At 44.7% G+C, this 21,715-nt stretch overlaps 1 protein-coding gene across 2 annotated transcripts in view; it reads left to right on the forward strand.

The window, feature by feature from the left end:
* HEG1 (heart development protein with EGF like domains 1) overlaps window positions 1-21,715 on the forward strand; it is a 95,791-nt gene that overhangs the window by 6,216 nt on the left and 67,860 nt on the right. For both annotated transcript variants that reach the window (XM_054551355.2, XM_024244637.3), the window contains exon 2: window positions 20,344-20,637. In XM_054551355.2, coding sequence (XP_054407330.2) covers window positions 20,344-20,637 — 294 coding nt within the window. The remainder of the gene's footprint in view (window positions 1-20,343; window positions 20,638-21,715) is intronic.

Raw genomic sequence — 21,715 nt, forward strand, 5'->3', positions numbered from 1 at the left:
TGTTTAAGAGACACTGGAATGCTGGTGGGCATTGTATTGATGTGTTGGGAGGAAAGACTGAGGACAGAGCATGGGTTAGAGTGGAGGTAGTGGAAATTGAAAGGGAGAGATGCAAGGGCCACTTAAAAGAGTAAGGCTGGAGTGCTAGACTGCCTGGCCACGGAGATGACAGGACAGAATGGAGAGGAGCTCTTTGCTGTTAAAGGGGCTCCTTCAGTTTCAGCCTTTCAGTGTAAAGACTGCATGTCCGCTTGGAAGTATTCTGTGGATGGTTGAGAATGTGGAACTGAACTAGAGGGAGGCCAGGGCCAGATTCAGCCCTGAGGGGCAGTAGTTAAAGCCACAGAGGAAGAGGAAATCAGCTCCAGTCAGGTGGAGAACATCCAGTGTGGATGGCGGGGAGGAAGGGATGCCAGCCTGGCATGAGGGCGCAATGAGAGGTGGGGGTGGCTTGCAGGTTGGCTGTGGATTGGCAGATAATCTGAATGTAGCATGGTTTATGCATCATATGTGGAGGTCTGTGAAGGTCCACGTAAGTTAACATATTTCTGCTTTCTGTCTTGACTTGTCCTCTCATCTGGAAACTATCCAAGTTAAAAGGCAGAGGGAGACTGGGGAGAATGAGGTCAGGGGAAAGGCCTCTGGCCTCCATTCTGAGCTGTTTAGTGGGACTCCTAAAAGTGCAGGAAGCAGCCTGCCTACTGTATGATAGGCATGGAAGGCCTGTCTGTGGCAAAGTGTGATGGTGAAATAAAAGAGGACAATCAGAGAGAATCAGAATCCTTGATTCTCATCCCCTAACCCTGTGTCAACTCCTGCCTCTTCCCATGTCAGGAGTTAGCAACACCATGCACCTAGTTCCTTAAGCTAGAAGCCTAGAAGTCACCCTCCATTCCTCTCCTTTCCTCACCCACTACCTTGATTCTTTTTTGGCAACTCCAGGTGATCTGTTTCCAGGATACATGGTGAATCTGCTCTCTTCCTCCCCACTGCTCTTTTCTGTTGTCTGCATCCACTTGTGCTCTCTCTCTAATCTGTACTCACAGAAGCCAGAGTGATCTTCTTAAAATGTAACTCAGGTCACCTTACTTGGAGGCTTAACACCCTCAAAGAGCTTTGCATTGTACTTAGAATAAAATCCAGACCCCCTAAATTGGAATATGAGGCCTGCAGGATCTGTCTGGCCACCTCTCTCACCCTCTCTTGCTCTGCTCCCCACTTACACCAGACAGTTGCTAATATATGCCAAACTCATTCCTGTCTTGGAGACTTGGCACATGGCATCCCCCTGCCTATAGCAGCAAGAGCCTTCCAGGCAGGGGGAGCAGCCAGGGCAGATGATCTAAGGCAGGACCCAGCTTGCCTTGTCTCAGGATTGGCAAGAAGGAAGGCCAGGGTGTCTGGATCACCCAGGGCCGTGAGAACCATGGTAAGGAGGTCGATTTTCCTCTAGGTGCCGTGGAGGGTCCTGCAGCAGGGTCTTTACCACCACATGGTATGGGGCTCTGGTTGCAAGGTCTCTTAAGGAGCTGGAAAGACCATCTGCAAAGTCTACAGAGGCTATTAAAAATGGACAGTTTCCTTTTGCTTAATATTTTAGCTTTGAGGTACTTGAACTTCATGCTAGCTTTCGTGTCATGTAAACATTTTTGAGGAAAGCTTACAGGTCAGATGGCATGGCAGGCAGACAAGACCGCATTCCCAATTCCTGGGATGTCTCGGGGGACTTGAGGGAGAATCTGACCTCACTGAAGACCCTGAATAACAGGAGCCCCCATCTATCTGTGCAGAGAAGGTGCTGAAGGCAAAGAAATGGATTTGATAAGTTGACAAGTTTCTTCTTAATGTCTCTGATAGGCTGGGAAATGAAGATGGGGGAGGAAGAAAAGTGACAAGAAGAGGGCAGAGGCCAAGGTCAAGCTCTTCAGGTGGCCCTGCAGTTCCACCTTGGAACTGAAGAATCAAATTGGAGGAAGGAGTAGCAAGAGTCAGGAGAGAGATGCGTGCTTGTCATCTGGAGGGATGTTCCTAGTGCAGGGCTGTGACTAGTAATTATCATATATTGGGCTAGAATTAAAAACCACTCCATTTTTCTTTTCTGGGTGATAGGAGATGGAAACAGCTTCAACTTGGGGACGAGTTTCACTCCTGCAGCCTCCCTGGCCACCAGGACCTTTATTACGGCCATGTGGTGAGACTTTTTCAGGGATCATCTTTTGCCAGGGTGTGGACGAGAGCCCTGCTGGTGTTGCAGTCACAGGCCACAGAGGTCCCGGCTTGGAAGGGTCAGACAGTCTCAATTTAAACCCCAGCAGTGCCACTTGCCAGCTGTGGGACTGTGGTAGGTTATTAGCCTCTCTGTGTGGTCAGTTTGTCATCTGTCAAATGGGCTATTAATAGAAAGAGCCCTGCTCAGAATGGAGAAGTGCAATATAACACCTGTAAAGCAGACGGCTTGATGCCTGGGCAAGAGAGCTCTAGAAATGCTGGCAACAGTGATGCTACTGAAACCAGTGCCCATTTACACTGGTCATTGTGTTGGCAGCAACCCCCCCACCGCACCTTGCCTTCCAGGCGTTTTACTGGACAGCGGACAAGCTCCTGCCTAGGGTTCAAGTCCATGTTCCAAAGACCTCTGTTACCTGGTCTTCCCCTCGTTGGACCCCTGCCAACCTCACCCCTTGGTATCCCTAGAGCTCTCTTTTGCTTCTTGGCCTTAAACATGGAGAGGAAAGAGCCAACTTTCATGATTTGAAGTCAGAAAAACCAAGTGCAACAGCCCTCACCTATGGTCATCTGAGGAGACCAGATGAACACATAGAAAGCTATTAGGATTGAATAATAGCAGTATGCCAGGTGTGACCACAAAATAAGAAGCCTTTGAAAATCAGTCACACTTGGACCTCTGTGGTCAATGAGTATTCTTCAGATCAGAACCTTTGGGGGTTATCAATACATGCTTCACAAGTGTTTGAAGGAGTTAAGAGCCACCTTCAGAGTGTGTGTGAGCCACACAAGCAACTCCCTGGTGTTTCTTGCAGCAAACCTCCTGGATTGAAAATGGGGTCGCGGATCTCCATCTACTGCATCTTTCATCAGATCGTCTTTGAAGTTGTGTGTTTCCAAAATAATCCAACATCATTATCAAGGGATGGAAATGTATCATTATTCAGGAAACTCAAGAGAATAATATTCTGCAGGCTCTATTGAAAACTAGCCAGTTGGGTCGGGCACAGTGGCTCACACTTGTAAACCCAGCACTTTGGGAGCTGAGGCAGGAGAATTGCTTGAGGCCAGGCATTCGAGACCAGTCTAGGCAACATAGTGAGACCTCATCTCTATAATTAAAAAAATATATATATGTGTGTATGTGTGTGTGTGTGTGTGTGTGTGTATGTATATATATATGCATATACATATATATGAAAAAAGAAAAGTAGCAAATTTTAGAAAATGGTTTGAGCAGTAACAGTATTGATGGAATAAGTATTGTCTTATTGGGACCTCTTTGAAGAAGACCATACTCACTTGGGTAGGGGAATTCTTGTGGTTTGTTAGGAATTATTTCTAGTACAGTCATGCCTTATGGTAATGGAGTGCTACTGGCTGTAGCTGCTGGCAAAGTTGGGGAGAGATGCCGTGGAGCTCTGGTGGGGGTTGGAGGACCTGTGCTTAACCCCTTCAGCTTTCTGCCTCTGTGGCATTGGATAGCTGCCTAATGTCCCTAGGCCTTAATTTCCTCATATTAAAAATTAGGATAATAAAGACTTTCCTGCTCCTAACAAGGTTTTTGAGGAGGAGCAAATATAATTTTGACAGTGAAAGCACTTTTAACTGGACAGAGCAATGTTTTAGTTGTGATATAGTGAACTGGCTATGACCTTGGGCAAGTCATTTAACTTCTGTACCTGCTTCCATATCTGTAAAATGGAGACGATAACTGTTTTGTTGACTTCAGTGTTGTTGGAAGGATGAATGGAACTGATCCACATGGACACGCTTTGTAAACATGCATGTGCTGTGTACATGTTAGTCATGAATGCTTCCTGGGAACACATCAGGCGTTATGTCTCTAAGAGAGTCAGGCATCAGGAAGAGGTAGACGTGGAAGGACGAGTGGAAAACTGGAGAGGAGTTGGAGAAAGGGAGAACATTTCTGGGAAATCTCAATAGCCTTTTCAGTTGTTCGTCTTTGTCCTGTCATCTGTCTGTGATTGCCATGGCTAACGCTTTCCCATCTCTTCTGACTCCCACCAGGTGGGATGTCCTTCACAGCTCTACCCTTGACCTTCTGCCTCCCCCTAGGTTCAGTGAACATTTATGGAGCACCTGCTATGAGCCACAGTCTCTCATAAGAGACCTAGGATTACGAGAGAATAAGCTAGAATTGTGTAACAAGATAAAATAGTCCAGAGGAAGAGCGTTGTCTCTGGGGAATACTTCTTGGAAGGGGTGATCTCTGAGCTGATTTTGCCAGGAGGCCAAGGGGAAGGAAGTAGGACAGTCTAGGTAGAGAGAACTGCGGGACAAAGGCTTGGAAAGAAAACACAGTGTGGCTTCCCCTGTTTTCTCTGAGTGTGTGCTTCCAACTACAGTCCAGTTCTGTGCCTTCAGCCATCTGCCAGCATTCACACAGGTTTGGTGAGCTTCACTTTAAACCAACAGGTAACAGTTATAAATGCAAACACGTCATCTCTTCCTCCTCCAAAACCTGACCTCCCTTTGCTTGCTAATTGTCCCACTAATCTCCCAATAATGCACTCAAACCATCATCTTCATCTCTTGCCACCTTTTCTTACTTGCATGAAATCAGCATGGACTCCTCTCTCTCCCTTCCTCCCATCCTTGCTTCCATCCTTGCTTCCTCCCTTTCTTCTAAATCGTATCAGAGCGCTGAATTCCATTTGGACAGTGAGTTACATAGGCCATCAAGATGTCATATCCCTGTTTGTTTCAGGAAATTGCAGTTTGAATCCCAGTGTCCTTAGTGAGACATCCCCGAAGCCCACAAGGAGGAAGCCTAGCTCTGTCCTTTCAGTACATGTTACCCTTTCTCTGGAGCTCTCAGTCTTAGTTTTGCTCTTTCTTATTTCATTCTTTCTCTATTTCTGTATTTTTTTTAAACTGGGTTTTCATTGCAGTCAGACAGACCTGGGTTTGGATCCAGTTTTACTATTTGCTGTGTAACCTCGGACAAATTCCTTAATCTCACTACACCTCAGTTTCCTTATCAGAAAAGCAGGGATAATAATGGGAGGACCTCATAAGGCTGTCGTGAGGATGGATTGAGACAGTCTATGTGAAATGCTTAGCACAGTGGCTGGCATGGAGTGGATGCTACCTACGTTTTGGCTGCAATATAACAATAATAATCATTATTATTGTCCTGCTCTGGTATGTCTTTTGAAAAAATTCCTTAACTTTATTTCTTTTTGTCTTATTTCTCTTTTCAGCCCCCTTCCTTTCTTCCTCTTTATCTGTTTTATCTCTCTTAACTGGCTATGGTATACAACTGGTTTTTTAAAATACTGGTTATATTTGAATAGAATGTCAGGTTTCCCAATCTTGATTTACAAAACGCATTAGCAGACTTTACATCTCTCCCTAAACTAGATTTTAGCTTCTCCCCTCAGAGGCCCTGGAGCTCCCTCCCATCAGCCAGCGCAGGCCTCAGAGCCTTCGTGCTGAAACATCACTCCACGGCTCCATTTTCTAGCAGTCGTCAACGCTCCAGACAAATTATGTTTCTATGATTTCCTCAGAGTCCTGGGCCACTTCACAGAGGTCTGTCGAGTAAATTAACTGCAGAGCTTCTGAAAGTCAGCCGCCAGCTGTGTGGACACCGGGGCCCGGGCCCAGGCCGGGCTGCCCAGTGCGCACACCCCCAGGAGCAGGCCCGTTTCCTCCCGCCCCTCCTGCGCCTGCCTCTCCCCCCTCTTCCTCCTCAGAACCAGGATGTTTTTCCTTTGCCTTTTTATTGTTTCGCTAACCTGGCAGGTCTCCTTTGGTGGAGCCCTGCCACGCAGCTTCCTCTCTGGGTGTGATCGAATGTGACGGTGACAACACAGGAGACCCGGAGGCTCGCACCACCCCGCTGGCACCCTTGGGCTTCGCGTCCAGAGGGGACTGGGAGCTACCGGCTTCAATTTCTTTCCAAAGAGCCTCCTCTTCAGCCACTGTGTTGGATGTTTATCTGTCAAAGGATGAGAGGGGCAAAGAAAATGGAGGCAGCAAGGAAGGTGCCCCTAGAAACAAGGTAGACCCCCTTTCCTCCCTGCAGAAAGCCTTTTTGTTCACTTATTTAACCAACTGGGAATCTTCTGACCTTTGACCCTAGGACTTTTCCTCAAGGCCTTGAAAAAAAAAAAAAAAAACCTATAGAATTCTTTTTAAAGCAAAGAGCTTCAGGTCACTCCAAGGTCCTTCATCTTTCACTCCTGCTGGGATAGGCTGCATCCCTCCTTCATGCCCGAGGCCACCTCAGAGCCAGTTCTATTTCTGGAAGGCTGACCCTGACTTGGGAGCTCCAGGCCAGGCCTCCCCTGGGTCTGGGTTCAGTCCAGCAGACGTCTGTCACCCGGAGAGAATGCTCAGCTGAACAAGAGCCGACCCCTCACAGGGAGGGGAGGTAGATTTTACTTTCTTCATCGCTAGAGCACTTGCAGGGGAAGCGTTTTAAAAATCTGATCGTCAAATCTCAAATCCAGCACTTTCCAACATGCTTGATTTTTCTTAGGGCTGCTTCTTTCAGGGCAAGAACAAGGAAGGAAACGAAACTCCCTGAGAGCCCTGGACAGTCCAGATCGAGGGCTGAGTCTTTTGTTCACACAAACTCATTTGGCTTCTAAACGTCCTCCACCCAAAATCATTACATCCGCAGCAGCATTTCAAAACACAGCCCAGAGTGGCCTCGCTGAGTGGGCGGCTGCTTTTCTGGGGAGGCTGCAGCCACCTTCCCACAGGCCCCCAAGGTTCTTGCATGTCCCAGAATATCCCGCTGCTGGCCACCGGCCTGAAATCCCCCTCATCCGGAGGACCCTTGGGGGAAGGTATGAGGCAAAGAGGGCCTGCAGGGGAAGGGCCCCTGCTATCTGAAGGGGACTGGGACTGGCAGCCGTGGAAGGGAGGATGAGTTTCTAGTCCTAGCCTTGCCCCTTCCAAACTCCTAGGCACAGTCTCAGTCTCTACCCCTGGGGGGCCCCTTCTCACACCCCAGAAGCATCATAGGGACTTATTAACATGGTCCAGTTCTCCTGGAACTCCTTGAGGTAGATTCTATACCTGATTCATCCATGTAACCCTCAGAGCATCTTGCTTATGGTTGGCGCTACATACTTTTTTTTTGAGACAGAGTCTTGCTCTGTCACCCAGGCTGGAGTGCAGTGGCATGATCTCGGCTCACTGAAACCTCCGCCTCCCAGGTTCAAGCGATTCTTGTACCTCAGCCTCCTGAGTAGCTGAGATTACAGATGTGTGCCACCACACCTGGCTAATTTTTGTATTTTTAGTACAGACAGGGTTTTGCCATGTTGGCCAGGCTGGTCTCGAACTCCTAACCTCAGGTGATCCACCTGCCTCAGCCTCCCAAATTTCTGGGATTACAGGCATGAGCCACTGCGCTTGGCCTAGTAAATACATACATTTCTTATTGTAGTAAAATATGTGCAACATAAAATTTACCATTTTAACCATTTTTAAGTATACAATTCAGTGGCATGGAGTACAATCACAATGTTGTTGCAATCATCGTCACCATCTGTTTACTGAAATTTTTCATCATCCCAAATAGAAACTCATTAAATAATAACTTCCTGTTCCTCCCTGCTTCCAGCCCCTGATAACCTTTATTCCGCTTTCTGTCTCTGTGATTTTGCCTATCCTTGATACCTCATGAAAGTGGAATCATGTAACATTTGTCCTTTTGTGGCTGGCTTATTTCACTTACCATCATGTTTTTAGGGTTTACCCATGTTGTAGCATGTGTTAGAATTTCCCTCATTTTGAAGGCTGAATAATATCCCATTGTACATATATACCACATTTTGTTTATCCTTTCATCTACTGATAGACAGCTGGGTTGCTTTCATCTTTTAGCTGTTGTGAATAATGCTGCTATGAAAATGGGTGCATAAGTGTCTGTTTGAGTTCCTGCTTTCAATTCTTTTGGATATAGTCCCAGAAGTGGGATTGCTGGATCAACTCATAACTCTTAAGGTTTTGAGGAACCGCCACACTGTTTTCCACAGTGGCTGTACCATCTTACATTCCCACCAGCACTGCGGGAGTGTTCTGAGTTCTCCATATCCTCGCCAGCATTTCTTTTCCATTCTTCTTTTTTGATAATAGCCTTCCTAATGGGTATGAAAGTAAATATTTTTTGAATTTATAAATGCTACTCATTGGTTGTATTGCAGATTTGAAACTGTTACTGTCCCTCTTGGACCACAGTCCTGTGAAGGTCAGGCTACTTGGTTGCTATGGTCCCTAAGGGTAGTGGTCACCTTTGGAGAGGGATGGGGGCACCAGAGACAATCCAGGTAACCTTGGCCAGCATGAAGGATGTAAAGCAGTATGGATGCTAGTCAGTAGAGCTTGCCACACGCCGGAAATCAGTTTAGCAAGAGCTTCTCTCTGCTCAATCTTCACTGGTTTTCATTTGAAAGTGGTCAGTTAGGAAAGACACTGGAATGAAGGAGCTGGGCTCTAGTCTCTGCTCTGCCACCTATTTTCTGGGTTAACCTGGGCAGGTGACTTCTGTACTGAGTCTCAGTCTCCACTTCTGTAAAATAGAGCAAGAATTACCCTCCTGCCTGCCACTCAGAGGGTCAGAATCTAAAGGGATAATTTAGGCCATGAAATTATCCTGTGAAAAGTGCTTTGTCAATTGTAAAATGCATGGGAATTTTTTTCTTAATTTGATCTGTGGGAAGAGAAGCACAGATTCATTCTCCTGGAAAGGACCTGTGAACAGTGCTCTGCCCCTCTTCAGTCTGTTGCTGTCCATCATACTCAAATGGGAATTTTAAAGGACGGTGCTGAAAGTCCTTTAAAAAAAAAAAGAAGTCTGTTTTCTCCTCTCCCTGTATGAACAATTAAATTTTAGGAAAATGTTTTAAAATGACAAAGAAACAAAGGTGTAAGGATCCATTGCTGGTATCTAAGACAATGTTATATTTTCATTTGAATGTGGTCCACCAGTCCCCAAATTGAGGATCCCAGGAATGCTCTACCGGGGAGGCAGGAACGGGCAATTCCACCTCTGGGCATCAGTGTCTTACTGTTCTGGAACCGCTCCCTTTTGAGCAGTATGACCTTCATCTTTCTTTTACCAGGCGACACCCTAGAAAGGCCTAGGGACTTTGTGTAGGGCTGGTCTCACTGCCTTCCTCTTCACTGGCTGCTACCTTTAATTTCATCCTGTCCTTCCCTTGTCATCTGTGTCTCTGTCACTGGCTCTTCTCCTGTCTCTACATTCAAGTTTTCCCAGGAATCAGTCCTTGATCCTTGATTTTTCCCTTCATATGTCATATCCTGTCCTTTCTCCTAATCAATAGTCCCGAATCTTTAACTGTCTGCCAGACATTTTCCCTTGAAAGTTGTCACATCACCCCAAACATCACATATCAAAAACAGACTTTTCTTGTTCCTCAAGCTCATTCTCCATTATGGCTCCACTCTTTCTCTCTTATTCTTTTCGTTATGCATAAAAATCCTCTCTGAGTTAGAAGCTGATCGAGAAGTCCTCTTGCTCAGTCTTCCAGCTAATAATGTGCAGCTGTTGTCAAATCAAGTCTGTCTGATTCCAAAGCCCATGTGATAGGCACCATTTCATTCCTCTTAGAGAGAAACAAGGTCAGCACAGTTGTGTTTCAAGCTGCAGTTTGGCTTTTTGTGGGGGACTTTTTTTTTTTTTTTGGCTCTGTTCTTCTGGCCAGTGCCTTAAAGCCTCATGGAATAAGCTGGAGTGTGATGGAATGAGCCCTAGGTTCAGACTGTGTCTGTACTGCTATTGAGTGCGTGACCTGGAACAATCACTTAATCTTTCTGACCCTCAGTTTCCCCATGTGCCGTATGAGGATAATAATACCCGCTTGACAGGGTATTAATGAGATAATGCATGTGAAAATGTTTAGCACGTGGTAAGCCCTAAATAGATGTTAGTGAAATCTGAATCCAAATGGAGGGAAAAGAAAATAAAGGGCTTGTTCTTCAACTGTGTGCCCCAGAAGCTTGTAGCTGGCAGCGCTTGTCATTTGGCCCACTGCGGGGGTTGATGCTGAGGTGTGGGGGTGGGGTGGACCCTCCAGGAGGAAATTACCTCTTTGGATAACACAGCACACTCCCTGTATGCTCCTACTCACTCCACTGCTCAGAAACAATGCAAATTGAAAAGCCCCAAATCACTGGCAGGGAGTGGGGGGTGGCAAGGAGTTGACTCTGTAGCAGCTGCTAATTAGGAAATCCTATTCTTGGGCTGTGCTAGCATCCCTGATGATGCTGGTTCACAAACAGATGTTTTGGAACATTAAGACGCTACAGAAGTAGAAGTTGTCAATTAGAAGGAAAAAAAAAAACCAGGCAAAGCAAGCAATAAAATGCTCTTGTTAATTTAATCTCCATTCATGGGACAAGGGAAAGTTACGGCCCAGCACAGGGGGCTAAGTACAGAGGGAAGGATGGTATTTTCAGCTCAAAAGATACCTGAGAAATGGGATGTCTAATCTCCAGTATGAGGAGGGTTGGTGTGAATGGGGTTTGAATGATCATCTCTGACCGTCTGTGAAGCTGGCCTGGGTGAGGTGCACAGCACCAGCCTACTGAGCCTCCAGGGTGCCCCCTCCCACCCCATGAATGTCGGAGGAGGCACAGCCTCTTCTCCTTACTCCTGACTTCATTGGGCCCAGGCTCTGAAGCTTGAGGAATCCCGTCTCCTTTCCATTTCTCCAGTGCCATTTCTCTTCTCCATCAAGAATAAGAGCAGGTTCTTTGACACCTCGCCCCCCATATGGCAGGTCTATTCCAAATTACTCTCCTACTCAGGGTGTACACAGGTGCTGAATAGGGAGCCATGCCCTAAACGGAATTCATCCACGGTGGCCCTGATGAACTCAGGGCTTCAGAAAGGATCAGTCATTGGACTTCAGTACATATTTTAGCATTTGACACATTGTCCCCGCTGAGATGCCACCTAGAATGGTGTAAAGTGCTTGGATGTTCACAGTCAAACAAGACCTCCAGTGGCAGTAGGGGTGGGCTGGGGGTGTTGCCTGCTCCAGCTGTGTGGTTTATTAATCTCTTTCCAAGGAAGAGTTAGTAGGCAATAAGAGAGATAGAGGGGTACCCGGAGTTCTGTAGGGGACAGTGGGATATTGTTCTTTTGGGGTACCAGGCCAGTGACTTCAAGAGCTTGCTGTGCTGGAGGTGGTCCCAGGTCTCACCCTGTGTGCCCTAAGCTCTCCCTATACCTCCTAGGAGAGGTGTCGTGGAGTGGAATTCAGCGAGGCCCAAACTGTTCCGGCAGCCATTTGTCTAGCCTCAGTGCTTTTGTCAGAGTGGATTCCTAGCTTCCAAGAGGGCTTGGGAGCCTGGGGCCGCTCTGGTATGGGCTGTGGTCCACTACCTGAAGAAGGGTTAGGACACTGAGCTTTGATTGATTAGCAGTGCCTGCCAAGGTCATCCACCCAAATCTATTTCTTGAAAGTTGACAACCCTAAATCCATTTAACAGCTATGACATATGTAGCATTCACTGTGTACCAGGTACTCTTTCTGAGCTCTTACATGTCTACATTCCATTGGTTTTCACAACAACCCAGTGAGGGAGATACTGTTAATATCCTCATTTTACAGAAGGCAAGCTGGGGCATGAAGAAATTAAGGATCTCACTGAAGATCATAGGGTATGAAAGATGTGGAGCCAGAAGTCTAACCTACATGGTCTGACCTGAACCACAGTCTGTGCATTCCCCCACTGCCTGTCTTATTAAGAATTGAATTTCTAGAGACATGGAAAGCAGTAGTTTCTCAACAGTGCAGGCGACTCTGGTGCCCGCTGACTAAGGAGAAGAAGTGGAGGTGTAACCACGGAAGGCAGGTCTCTGGGGCCAGCAGGGCCCAGCAGTGGCTGCACTAACCAACGGTGTATTTGGTGTCTAGCTGCTCTGCAGAGGTGGTCATGGGCCACCAGTTAGGGCCATGACTGTTATTGAGAGTAGTTAGGCATCCAGGGGCAGAGCAGCTGAGGCACAAGGAAACTCATCAGTCTTTCAGCTATGCCATCAAAAGCCACTCACATGCTTACATTATGTTTCAGAAATGTCACTGGAACTCCTACCTACACACTTTGTTAGTAGCAAATTGCATGAGCCAACTTTCTATTAAAGGTCTACAGACTTCACCTACCTTAGGAGGCCATCTGGGGATCCCAGAAAGCCTATTCCTAAGTGGCTTCTCCAGGTCTGTAGACCTGGGATCCTTTTATCAAGATACCAACCATTTTTGTTCTTTTTCTTAGGAGACAATTTGTCATAGATATATTTTTAATAACATGGAATCATATGATACATACTATTTTATAATTTATGTTTGCATTTGACAGTATAGTGTGAGCATAATACATAAGAAAAACTGTATCAACAATGTATTTTGGTCAGTCCTTTAAAATGTTATCTCATAATTAAGTTAACCAACTCCCTATTGTAGAAATTTAGGTTGTTTCCACTTTTCATTATTATAAACAATTCTGTGATAAACTTCCTTATACCCGAAACTTTGCACACTTCCTAATAATTTCCTTAGAACTAATTTCCAGAAATGGAATTCTTGGGCCAAAATATATGCCTGTTTTTAATGCTTTTGCAATGGATTGCTAAATTCCTCACCAAAAGGACTGTGTTAATTGTATTTTTACCAATATCGTATGAAAGTACCTGTGATGACATTAGATATTATTCTTAAATCTTTGCCAATTTGATACACAAAAATAAACAAGTAATGTAAAAGGTCTTTTCTAGTTTGGGTTTGCATTTCCTTGCTTTTCAACAATGCTTTCATGTATTTATTCTCCACTTATATGTTTCCTTTTGTGAATTGCACATTCATGTTCTTTGTCTACGAGGGGTACATCTTAGGGATTTGAAAAAGTTCTTTGTGTGTTAAGGATGCTAAACATTTTTATCAGGCACTGCAGACGTTTACCCTTGTTTGTCATTCAACTTTTTACAAATATAGCTTTTATTTTTATCAGACTTATACATAGTTCGAAAATCAAATAGATTGTATAAGACTGTAATAAAAACTCTGACCACTCCTATCATCATCATTTTCTGTTTCCCAGAATTAACCATTCTCAACCCTTTTAACTGATTATCTTAGTAATTTTTTCCATATCTCTAACCTGCTTATGTTGCTATTTATTGATTTTTTTTTTAATTTTGGTTTTAGACAGTATTCACTGATTTCTCTCTGTGACAATTTTATATCATTCCAAGCTCTGCCAGTTTGGAAGTGACACACTCTATTTCTATTCTTTTTTTTTTTTTTTTTTTTGAGACAGGGTCTTGCTTTGTCATCCAGGCTGGGTGCAGTGGCACCATCATAGCTCACTGCAGCCTTGACCTCCTAGGCTCAAGCAATCCTCCCACCCTAGCCTCCCAAGTAGCTGCAACTACAGGCATGTGCCACCATGCCTGGTTAATTTGTTTTTATTTTGTAGAGACAGAATCTCTACTTGAGGCCCAGGCTGGCCTCAAGTAATCCTCCCACCTCAGCCTCCCAAAGTGCTGAGATTACAGACATGAGCCACCATGCCAGGCCTCTATTTCTATTCTTTAGAGAGGTATTTTAAATGCATTTTTCACAGAACTCAAAGTTACCCTTCTATGCAACATGATTCTAATTATCCCATGCCAGACTTATGAACTATTGTTATCCAGGATTTGTTCTGACTTGTTTTATTAATTTCACAAATGAGAAATTATTGTTATTATTTCATAAATTCAGTGTTCCTTTAGATTTATTCACACATGTATTTTTTTTTTGCTCATTATATTGCCTTGCATCTGATATCTTTCATTAGGGATTGTTCTTCTTCTGCTTGAAAGAAATTTGTTATAATTTACTTTAGTAGAAATGGTTGAAAAACTCAATTTTGACTGAACGTGTTTTTATTTGATAGTCTGAAGATGTTTCTCAAAGATAGCTTTGCTGAATATACAATTATAGTTTTCTCTCTCAGCACGTTGAAAATATTTACCCACTGTCTTTTGGCTTCCATTGTCACTGTTGAGAAATCAGCTGTAATTGTCACCTTGTATAGATGATTTGCCATTTTTTTTCCCTCTGGTTGTTTTTAAGACCTAGTCTTAGTTTGTGGTTTTTGTGCAGTTTCACTATGATAGAGGTATATGTTTCGTTTTTAATTTAGTCTCCTAAGGAGCCTCCTTAGAATGAAGATTTATAGTTCTCATTAGTTTGGGAAATTTTCCAGCCATTACCTTTTAAAATATTACCACTTCTGTAAGCCCCACACTTTGTGAGGCTGAGGTGGGCAGATCACCTGAGGTCAGGAGTTTGAGATCAGCCTGGCCAACAAGGTGAAACCCCATCTCTACTAAAAATACAAAAAAATTAACCAGGTGTGGTGGCACACCTGTAATCCCAGCTACTCAGGAGGCTGAGGCATGAGAATTGCTTGAACCCAGGAGGTGGAGGCTGCAGTGAGCTGAGATGTACTCCAGCCTGGGTGACAGAGTGAGACTCTGTCTCAAATAAAAAATAAATAAATAAAAATTAAATAAATATTTTCACTTCTACTTTCTCTGTTTTCTCCTCCTAAACTCCAATCAGTTGTGTGTTGGACTTTCTCATTCTTTTTGTCTCTTAACCTCTTTTTCATATTTCCTATTTTTTAATCTCATTTTGGGCATTCTGTTATCATTTATTTTCTAATTCTTTTTTTTTTCTTTTGAGATGGTCTTACTCTGTTGTCCAAGCTGGAGTGCAGTGGCACAATCACACCTCACTGCAACCTCCATTTCTCAGGCTCAAGCAATCCTTCCACCTCAGCCTTCCAAATAGCTGGGACCACGGGTATGCACCACCACACCTAGCTAATTTTGTTTATTTTTTTGTAGAGACAAGGTCTCACTATGTTGCCCAGGCTGGTCTTGAACTCATGGGCTCAAGTGATCCTCCTGCCTTGGTCTCCCAAAGTGCTAGAATTACAGGCGTGAGCCACCATGCCTAGTGAATTATAATTATTTTCTAATTCTCACTTTGGCCATATCTAATCTGCTGTTGAGTTTTTAAAATTTCAATTATTACTTTTTTTAGTTCTAGAATTTCCATCTAGCTTTCTTTCAAATATTTTGGGTTATTATTTATAGTCTCTTTTTAAACAAATTTTTTCTAATGTAGTTTTGTGTACTTCTTTGTCTGGTAATTATAGCATTTGAAGTCTTTGCTTGTCTAATTTGTTGGCGATTGTTTAACAAGCAAAGACTTCAACTACTAGAATTACCGGACAAAGAGGTGTGGATGTCTTGTTTCCTCATGGATGCCTCGTTTCCTCATGTATTTTGTGATTTTTGATTGTGGTCTCTTATTTCTTAGAATGTTATCAATAAATGATAAAAACTGGTTTGAAGATAGGTTTATCTAGAGAGCATTTGTATTTGTGTCTACACAACACAGGTACCTGGAGGCACTATCCATCGGGACCACCCCTGCCCCATTATTAACAGGATGTGTGTGTACTGGAGATATAATTTACAGCAGTGGTCCCCAACCTTTTTGGCACCAGGGACTGGTTTCATGGAAGACAATTTTTCCACGGATAGGGTGGGGTGGGGTGGGCTGGGGATGAAACTCTTCCACCTCAGATCATATCAGGCATTAGATTCTCATACGGAGCATGCAACCTAGATCTTTCACACATGCGCAGTTCACAGTAAGGTTCTTGCTCCTTTGAGAATCTGATGCCACTGCTGATCTGGCAGGAGGCGGAGCTGAGGCTGAGCTAAGGCGGTAATGCTCACTCACCCACTGCTCACCTCCTCCTGTGCAGCCTGGTTCCTAATAGCCCATGGACCACTACCAGTCCATGGCCTGGGTTTGGAGGTCCCTGATTTACATGCCATAAAGTTTACCCTTTGAAAGTATACAATTCGGTGGTTTTTAGTACATTCACAGGATTCAGGACCACTTGTAAATACATCCTCAGTTTAGACCACAGAGGTAATGTGACATACAGCACACTCATACGAGGGCTAGCTTTATGGTTATATATACTCAGGTGAGATTTATTTTTTCTTTCACTTGAAACCAAGATTGAAGGGCAAGGTTTCCTTGCTGTGCCCTTCTGCGGGGCAGGTTTGTTTCTATTTGCCTTACACCCAAGGCATAGCTGTGTAAAGTCCCAGCTTTACACAGTGGTTTCCTGTTGGATTCCCTCCTTGAGAATCGTGTCTCCCATCTCCTGATTCTTGGCAGCCATCAGAACAGAAATTCAAGGTCACAAATGTTGAACAGGTGCCTCTAGGGCAGCTGCCAGCCTCAACATTAGCTCACTTCTCTGGATTCCTAGTCATGGTTCATTTTTGGCCTCAGATTTGATTCTTTACTTACTTGCCAGCTCAGCAATGCTTTTAGAAATTTTTTTTAAAAAATATTTTATTCAGCATTTTGAGTTGTTTATAGTGGCAGGGTTATGGAGGATAATGCAGGACTATTGTCTACCTTTTAGTTTTGTTTATAGTGTGCATTTTTTCTTTCTTACATCTTTAGTCACCCCTCTAGGAAGAGAGCGCAGGTCAGTGTGGGTCCTGCCCTGTCTGCATGTGGCCATTCTTTTCCCCTCGGAGACTGCACTGGAGTTCCCTGAGCTGAATGAGCTCTGGGACCTCCAATCCTGGTCCCTGGAGAGGAAGGGAACAAAGCTGCTTCCTCAAAGGCCCCGCCACACTCACCAATGGCTGAGTCTCACCTTGTCTGAAGGTTGTAATGGAGCCAAGTTCATTGCCTTCCCTTTGCTCACAGCTGGCCAGCTTTGGGGCATGGGTTTTGAGTCCCTTCTGCTTCCCCACAATCACTTCTCTCTGGCTTCCTTGGAGAATAATTTCTTATTGTGCACAGTTAACCAAGAGGAGACAGAAAGCATCCTCAGACCTTTCACCTCCTCCCAGGAGACCAGCTTGCCTTCACAGCTCCCAGAGGTAGAACAAAGGGACATGCCCTGTGGGCCACTGTTGTCTGTAACCCCAGTCTCTCAAGTTGAACTTACGGTCCTTGTGGCTGCCCCTGGAAACGCCCTTCCACATCCCATTTCTAGCTGCATGTGGGTCTTGCCTGTCTGGAACTGGGCCCCAGAGGAGCCCAGATGCATGGCAACTTCCCTCCCCCTCCAGGAAGCCTCTGTTAATTATCACCCACAGGAAACAGAACAGGAGGCATAAAAACAGTAACTCTCAAGGGATTTGGGGAGGAAGTGATTCCCTCAGGAAAGTTTGTCAGAATGTCTTCTGGAAGTTTTTTATAATCATCACCCCTAACCCCAAATAAGTGAGCCACTGCTTCTAGAAGGAGTGAATCGGAGTGGAGAAATGTTCAGAACCATTGATCTGGAACTGCACTGGCAAGTGATGCAGCCACCAGCTACGTGTGGCTATGAAGCTCTTGAGATGTGGCTCCTAAAACATTCACTGGATTTTAAACGTTTAATCCAAAAAAAGAATATAAAATATCTCAATATTTTTATATCAGTTACACATTGAAGTGATAATCTTTTGGATATGTTGAGTGAAATAAAATATTAATATTGAAATTAATTTCATATTTTTTAATTTTAAAAATGCAGCTACTAGAAAATTTAAAGTGTATACATGTGGATTGTGTTTGTGACTCTATCTCTGAGGCAGCACTGATCTGAAAGATAACTTGTTCCGTGTGTATGTGTGTGTGCGTGTGTGTGTGTGTGCGTGTGTGTGTGTTTATGCGTGCATGTGTATGTGTGCGTGTGTTTATGCGTGCATGTGTATGTGTGCATGTGTGTATGTGTTTAAGTGCATGTGTGTGTATATGTGTATGTGTGCATGTGTATGTATGTGTGTGTGTGTGTATGTGTATGTGTGTGGGGGGTATATGTGGGTGTATGTGTATGTGTTTGTGTGTGTGTGTGTATGTATGTATGTGTGTGTGTGTGGTATTTAGATACAAACTGTAGGTTCTACCTGCAGCCTCTACTTGTCCAATGGTTTGCCATTTTTGTTTGATTCATATAAATAGAAGTGATTCCATTCATCCCCACAGAGGTTTCTCACCAATGCCCACAGTCCCCATTCCCAAACAGAAAGAGAAATAACATTTCCAAGTAGGGAAAATTAAATGGTTTTTTCAGGGAGTCACGTAATCAGTGACAACTTCACGTGGCCCTGTCCTCACCCTTGCTCAGTGTCCCTCAATTGGCACCCATATTTGATATTGGATTCCATGTTAGTTTGGATGTATGGGGAAAGGACAGTGTTCTCAGAATGCTGTTTGGTTTTGGTGCTATTTTTAGGGGCCTGGCACCCAGCAGTGACCCAGCACGCAGCAGTGGCCCAGCTTTGGCTTCTAAGCAGTGGCCAGGTTGGGTGCAGACATTTCCAGAGTAACAGGGCAGCTTTCTTGGACCTGACTTGGGCATCCCACGCACCTGCTCTGACCCTGAACCTCCTGCCTTGACAAATGACATTTGATACTACACATGACTTCCTCTTGCCCAATTTAACCCCCAACTTTAACTTCATCCTCAGAACATTTTTAACTAATACCCTCTTTGCCACCATCTTGGGTGTTATGGAAGTTAACTATCATTTAAATATATTTTCTGACTAATATACAGGCTTCAAGTAACAGTCCATACTCAACAGCATTATTTCCTCAGCACTCCCAACTGGAAACCATTCTCCTCTCTACCATTTTCCCTTCCAGCTGAGCACAGCTGGCGAGTGAGGGGCCTGGGTTTGGAGCAGGCTGCCTGGCCCTCCTGCTTTTTGACTGTGCGACTTGGGCAAGATGCATGACCTCCCCCACCCTCCATGCCTCCTTTGCTTCCTATGTAAAATGGGAAGAATAAGAGCACCTGTCTTCATCTTTGTGCAATGCTTGAATGAATACACATCAGGCACCTACGTCTGCTACCTGCCTCAGTGCATATTTACTGTTATTATTATTTTTCACAAAATGAGATCATTACATATAAAGTCTATTTGAAGCATGCTGTTTTAATTCAACAATCCCTGAAGATATCTTTATTTTATAGCACCAATTCAGTGACCACATAGTTTTCTTTCTTGTGGATACTGTCTACTGTAACTGATTTAATTGACGACCTGCTGAAGGAGTTTTAGGTTTGTTCTTTCTTTTCCTTTTTCTACTGTAAACAATGCTGTAATGAACATCTATGCAGCTAAATCTTTGTCCACATTCTTGAATATCTCCTTCACATAAATTCAATTTGGAATTGCTGCCTCAAACCCATTCACATCACACAAGTTTTAGTAATATTGCCAGAGTCTTCATGTTTTATCAGAATTGTGCATTACACCTCCCACCCGCAAGAGTGGGTGTCAGGGTCAAGGGCCGCCAGCTTTTATAATAGCTTCCTACCACCCCAGGAGGCACAGTTAGCAACTTTGGCGAATATGAGATGCTTCTTGCCTTTTGCTTACACGCAGTCTTCCTCCTCCAATCCCCCTCTCTGACCCTGCACAGGTGCCAGAGGTTCAGTTGCTCTTCCATGAGCCCCATGTTGATCTCTTTCTATCAATAAATTTTCATCATTTATGCTATGTACAATGAAATTTAATCCTGCATTATATTGTTGCTTCATAATTCCTCCCTCTGGATTATAAGAATAATGAATATGGGAATAAAAGAAAGGTGAAATTATTATTATTATTTTTTGAGATGGAGTCTCACTCTTGTTGCCCAGGCTGGAGTGCAATGGCACATTCTTGGCTCACTGCAACCTCCGCCTCTCGGGTTCAAGTGATTCTCCTGCCTCAGCCTCCCTAGTAGCTGGGATTACAGGTGCCTGCCATCACGATCAGCTAATTTTTTTGTATTTTTAGTAGAGACAGGGTTTCACCAGGCCAGGCTGGTCTTGAACTCCTGACCTCAGGTGATCTGCCCGCCTCAACCTCCCAAAGTGCTGGGATTACAGGCTTGAGCCATCGCGCCTGGCCAAAGTTCTTTTACTTGAATTCACTCTCTACTGATGTATTTCACGGTGTCTTTTCTGAAGGTTTACTTTTCTTTTCACAAGCCAGCAAACTCTCCCTGATGCATCCTCTTCTTCTTTCAGATGCTGCCTGGAAACATTGGCCAGAAAGTAACACTGAACCCCATGTAGAAAACATCACCTTCTATCAGAATCAAGAGGACTTTTCAATAGTGTCCTCCAAAGAGGGCGTGGTGGTGCAGACCTCCGGGAAGAGCCATGCTGCTTCAGATGCTCCAGAAAACCTCACTCTACTCGCTGAAACAGCAGATGCTAGAGGAAGGAACGGCTCTTCAAGTAGAACAAACTTCACCATTTCGCCTGTTGGGTACTTGCTGGAGATAGCAACAGCTCTGACTTCCCAGAGTGGCAACTTAGGTGAGCTTGTGCTGATGATGTGCATTTCATGCATGTGTGTCCAGTCCTGGAAAACAAAGTTTCTGCCATTCCCCACAACCCCCATTCTGAGCCATTGTGCCCTTCCAAGGTTCCTAGGCTGGGGTGGGTCAGACCTGTGACTTACGCCTCATTTGTATTATGCTTGTCAATACGGACCAGACAAGGGTGCAGATTTGCTGGTCCTGTGGTATCTGTGATCCACGGCCAGTGGAATCCAAACTTCATTCCTTTTCCAGGGAGCCTGCCACACCCGAGGGTCTCAGAGGCAGTAGGTTTTGTGGGATGCATAGCTGGGACAGGCTTGGGTTTGGTTTGTGTTGATTTGGCCCAAACGGTTGTTCTTGCTCTGGTGTGCACAGCTTGGTGGTTTGCTATTTTTAGCAAAGAATGTCAAGAAGGTGCTGGGGCTCAATGGGTAAAATTTCATTGAAGAAGAGAAGACTAAGAAAACTAGCATTAATTAGGGACCTCCTACATACCACCATGTCTGTTCTCTCAATCCTTCTAGGAAGCCCATGAGATCATGTTATTCTCCTTTTAGGCATTTGGAAACTGAAGCTCAGAGAAGTTAGTTGCCCCAATATGTGTAGGTCAAACAGTTAACAGGTTTCAGAACTGGGATTAGAGCTTATGTGTGTGTATCTGAGCAAGGTGGTGGGGGTGCTGAGGTGTGGGATGCCTGGACAACGAGAGTGAGGTGCAGAGGAGAGAAAGACAGGTGTGGCCTGTCTGTGGGGTGGTAAGGCCAGCAGCCTCCCTTGGGGAGGGCATCAGTTGCCCACAAAGGAGAGGAGGAACAGGTAGGACCATTGTGTGAATGGGGTTAGGGACAATCACGGAGGACTTTTGAAACCTGGCAGTTTAGATTTGGTGTGGTAAGAAGAGTCAGTGAAGGTTTCTGAGCAAGTAAGTGACATAACTAAAGTGAATTTGAGGAGGATTCACCCGGCAGGCAGGTACAGGCTGTCTAGCATGGGGATGGGAGGATACAGGGAACCTGGAGTCAAAGGGACCACCCAGGCAAACAGAGAAATTCAGACACCAGGTGCTGCGATGT

Source organism: Pongo abelii, chromosome 2, assembly GCF_028885655.2.
Source record: "Pongo abelii isolate AG06213 chromosome 2, NHGRI_mPonAbe1-v2.0_pri, whole genome shotgun sequence".
NCBI classification, from domain to species: Eukaryota; Metazoa; Chordata; class Mammalia; order Primates; family Hominidae; genus Pongo; species Pongo abelii.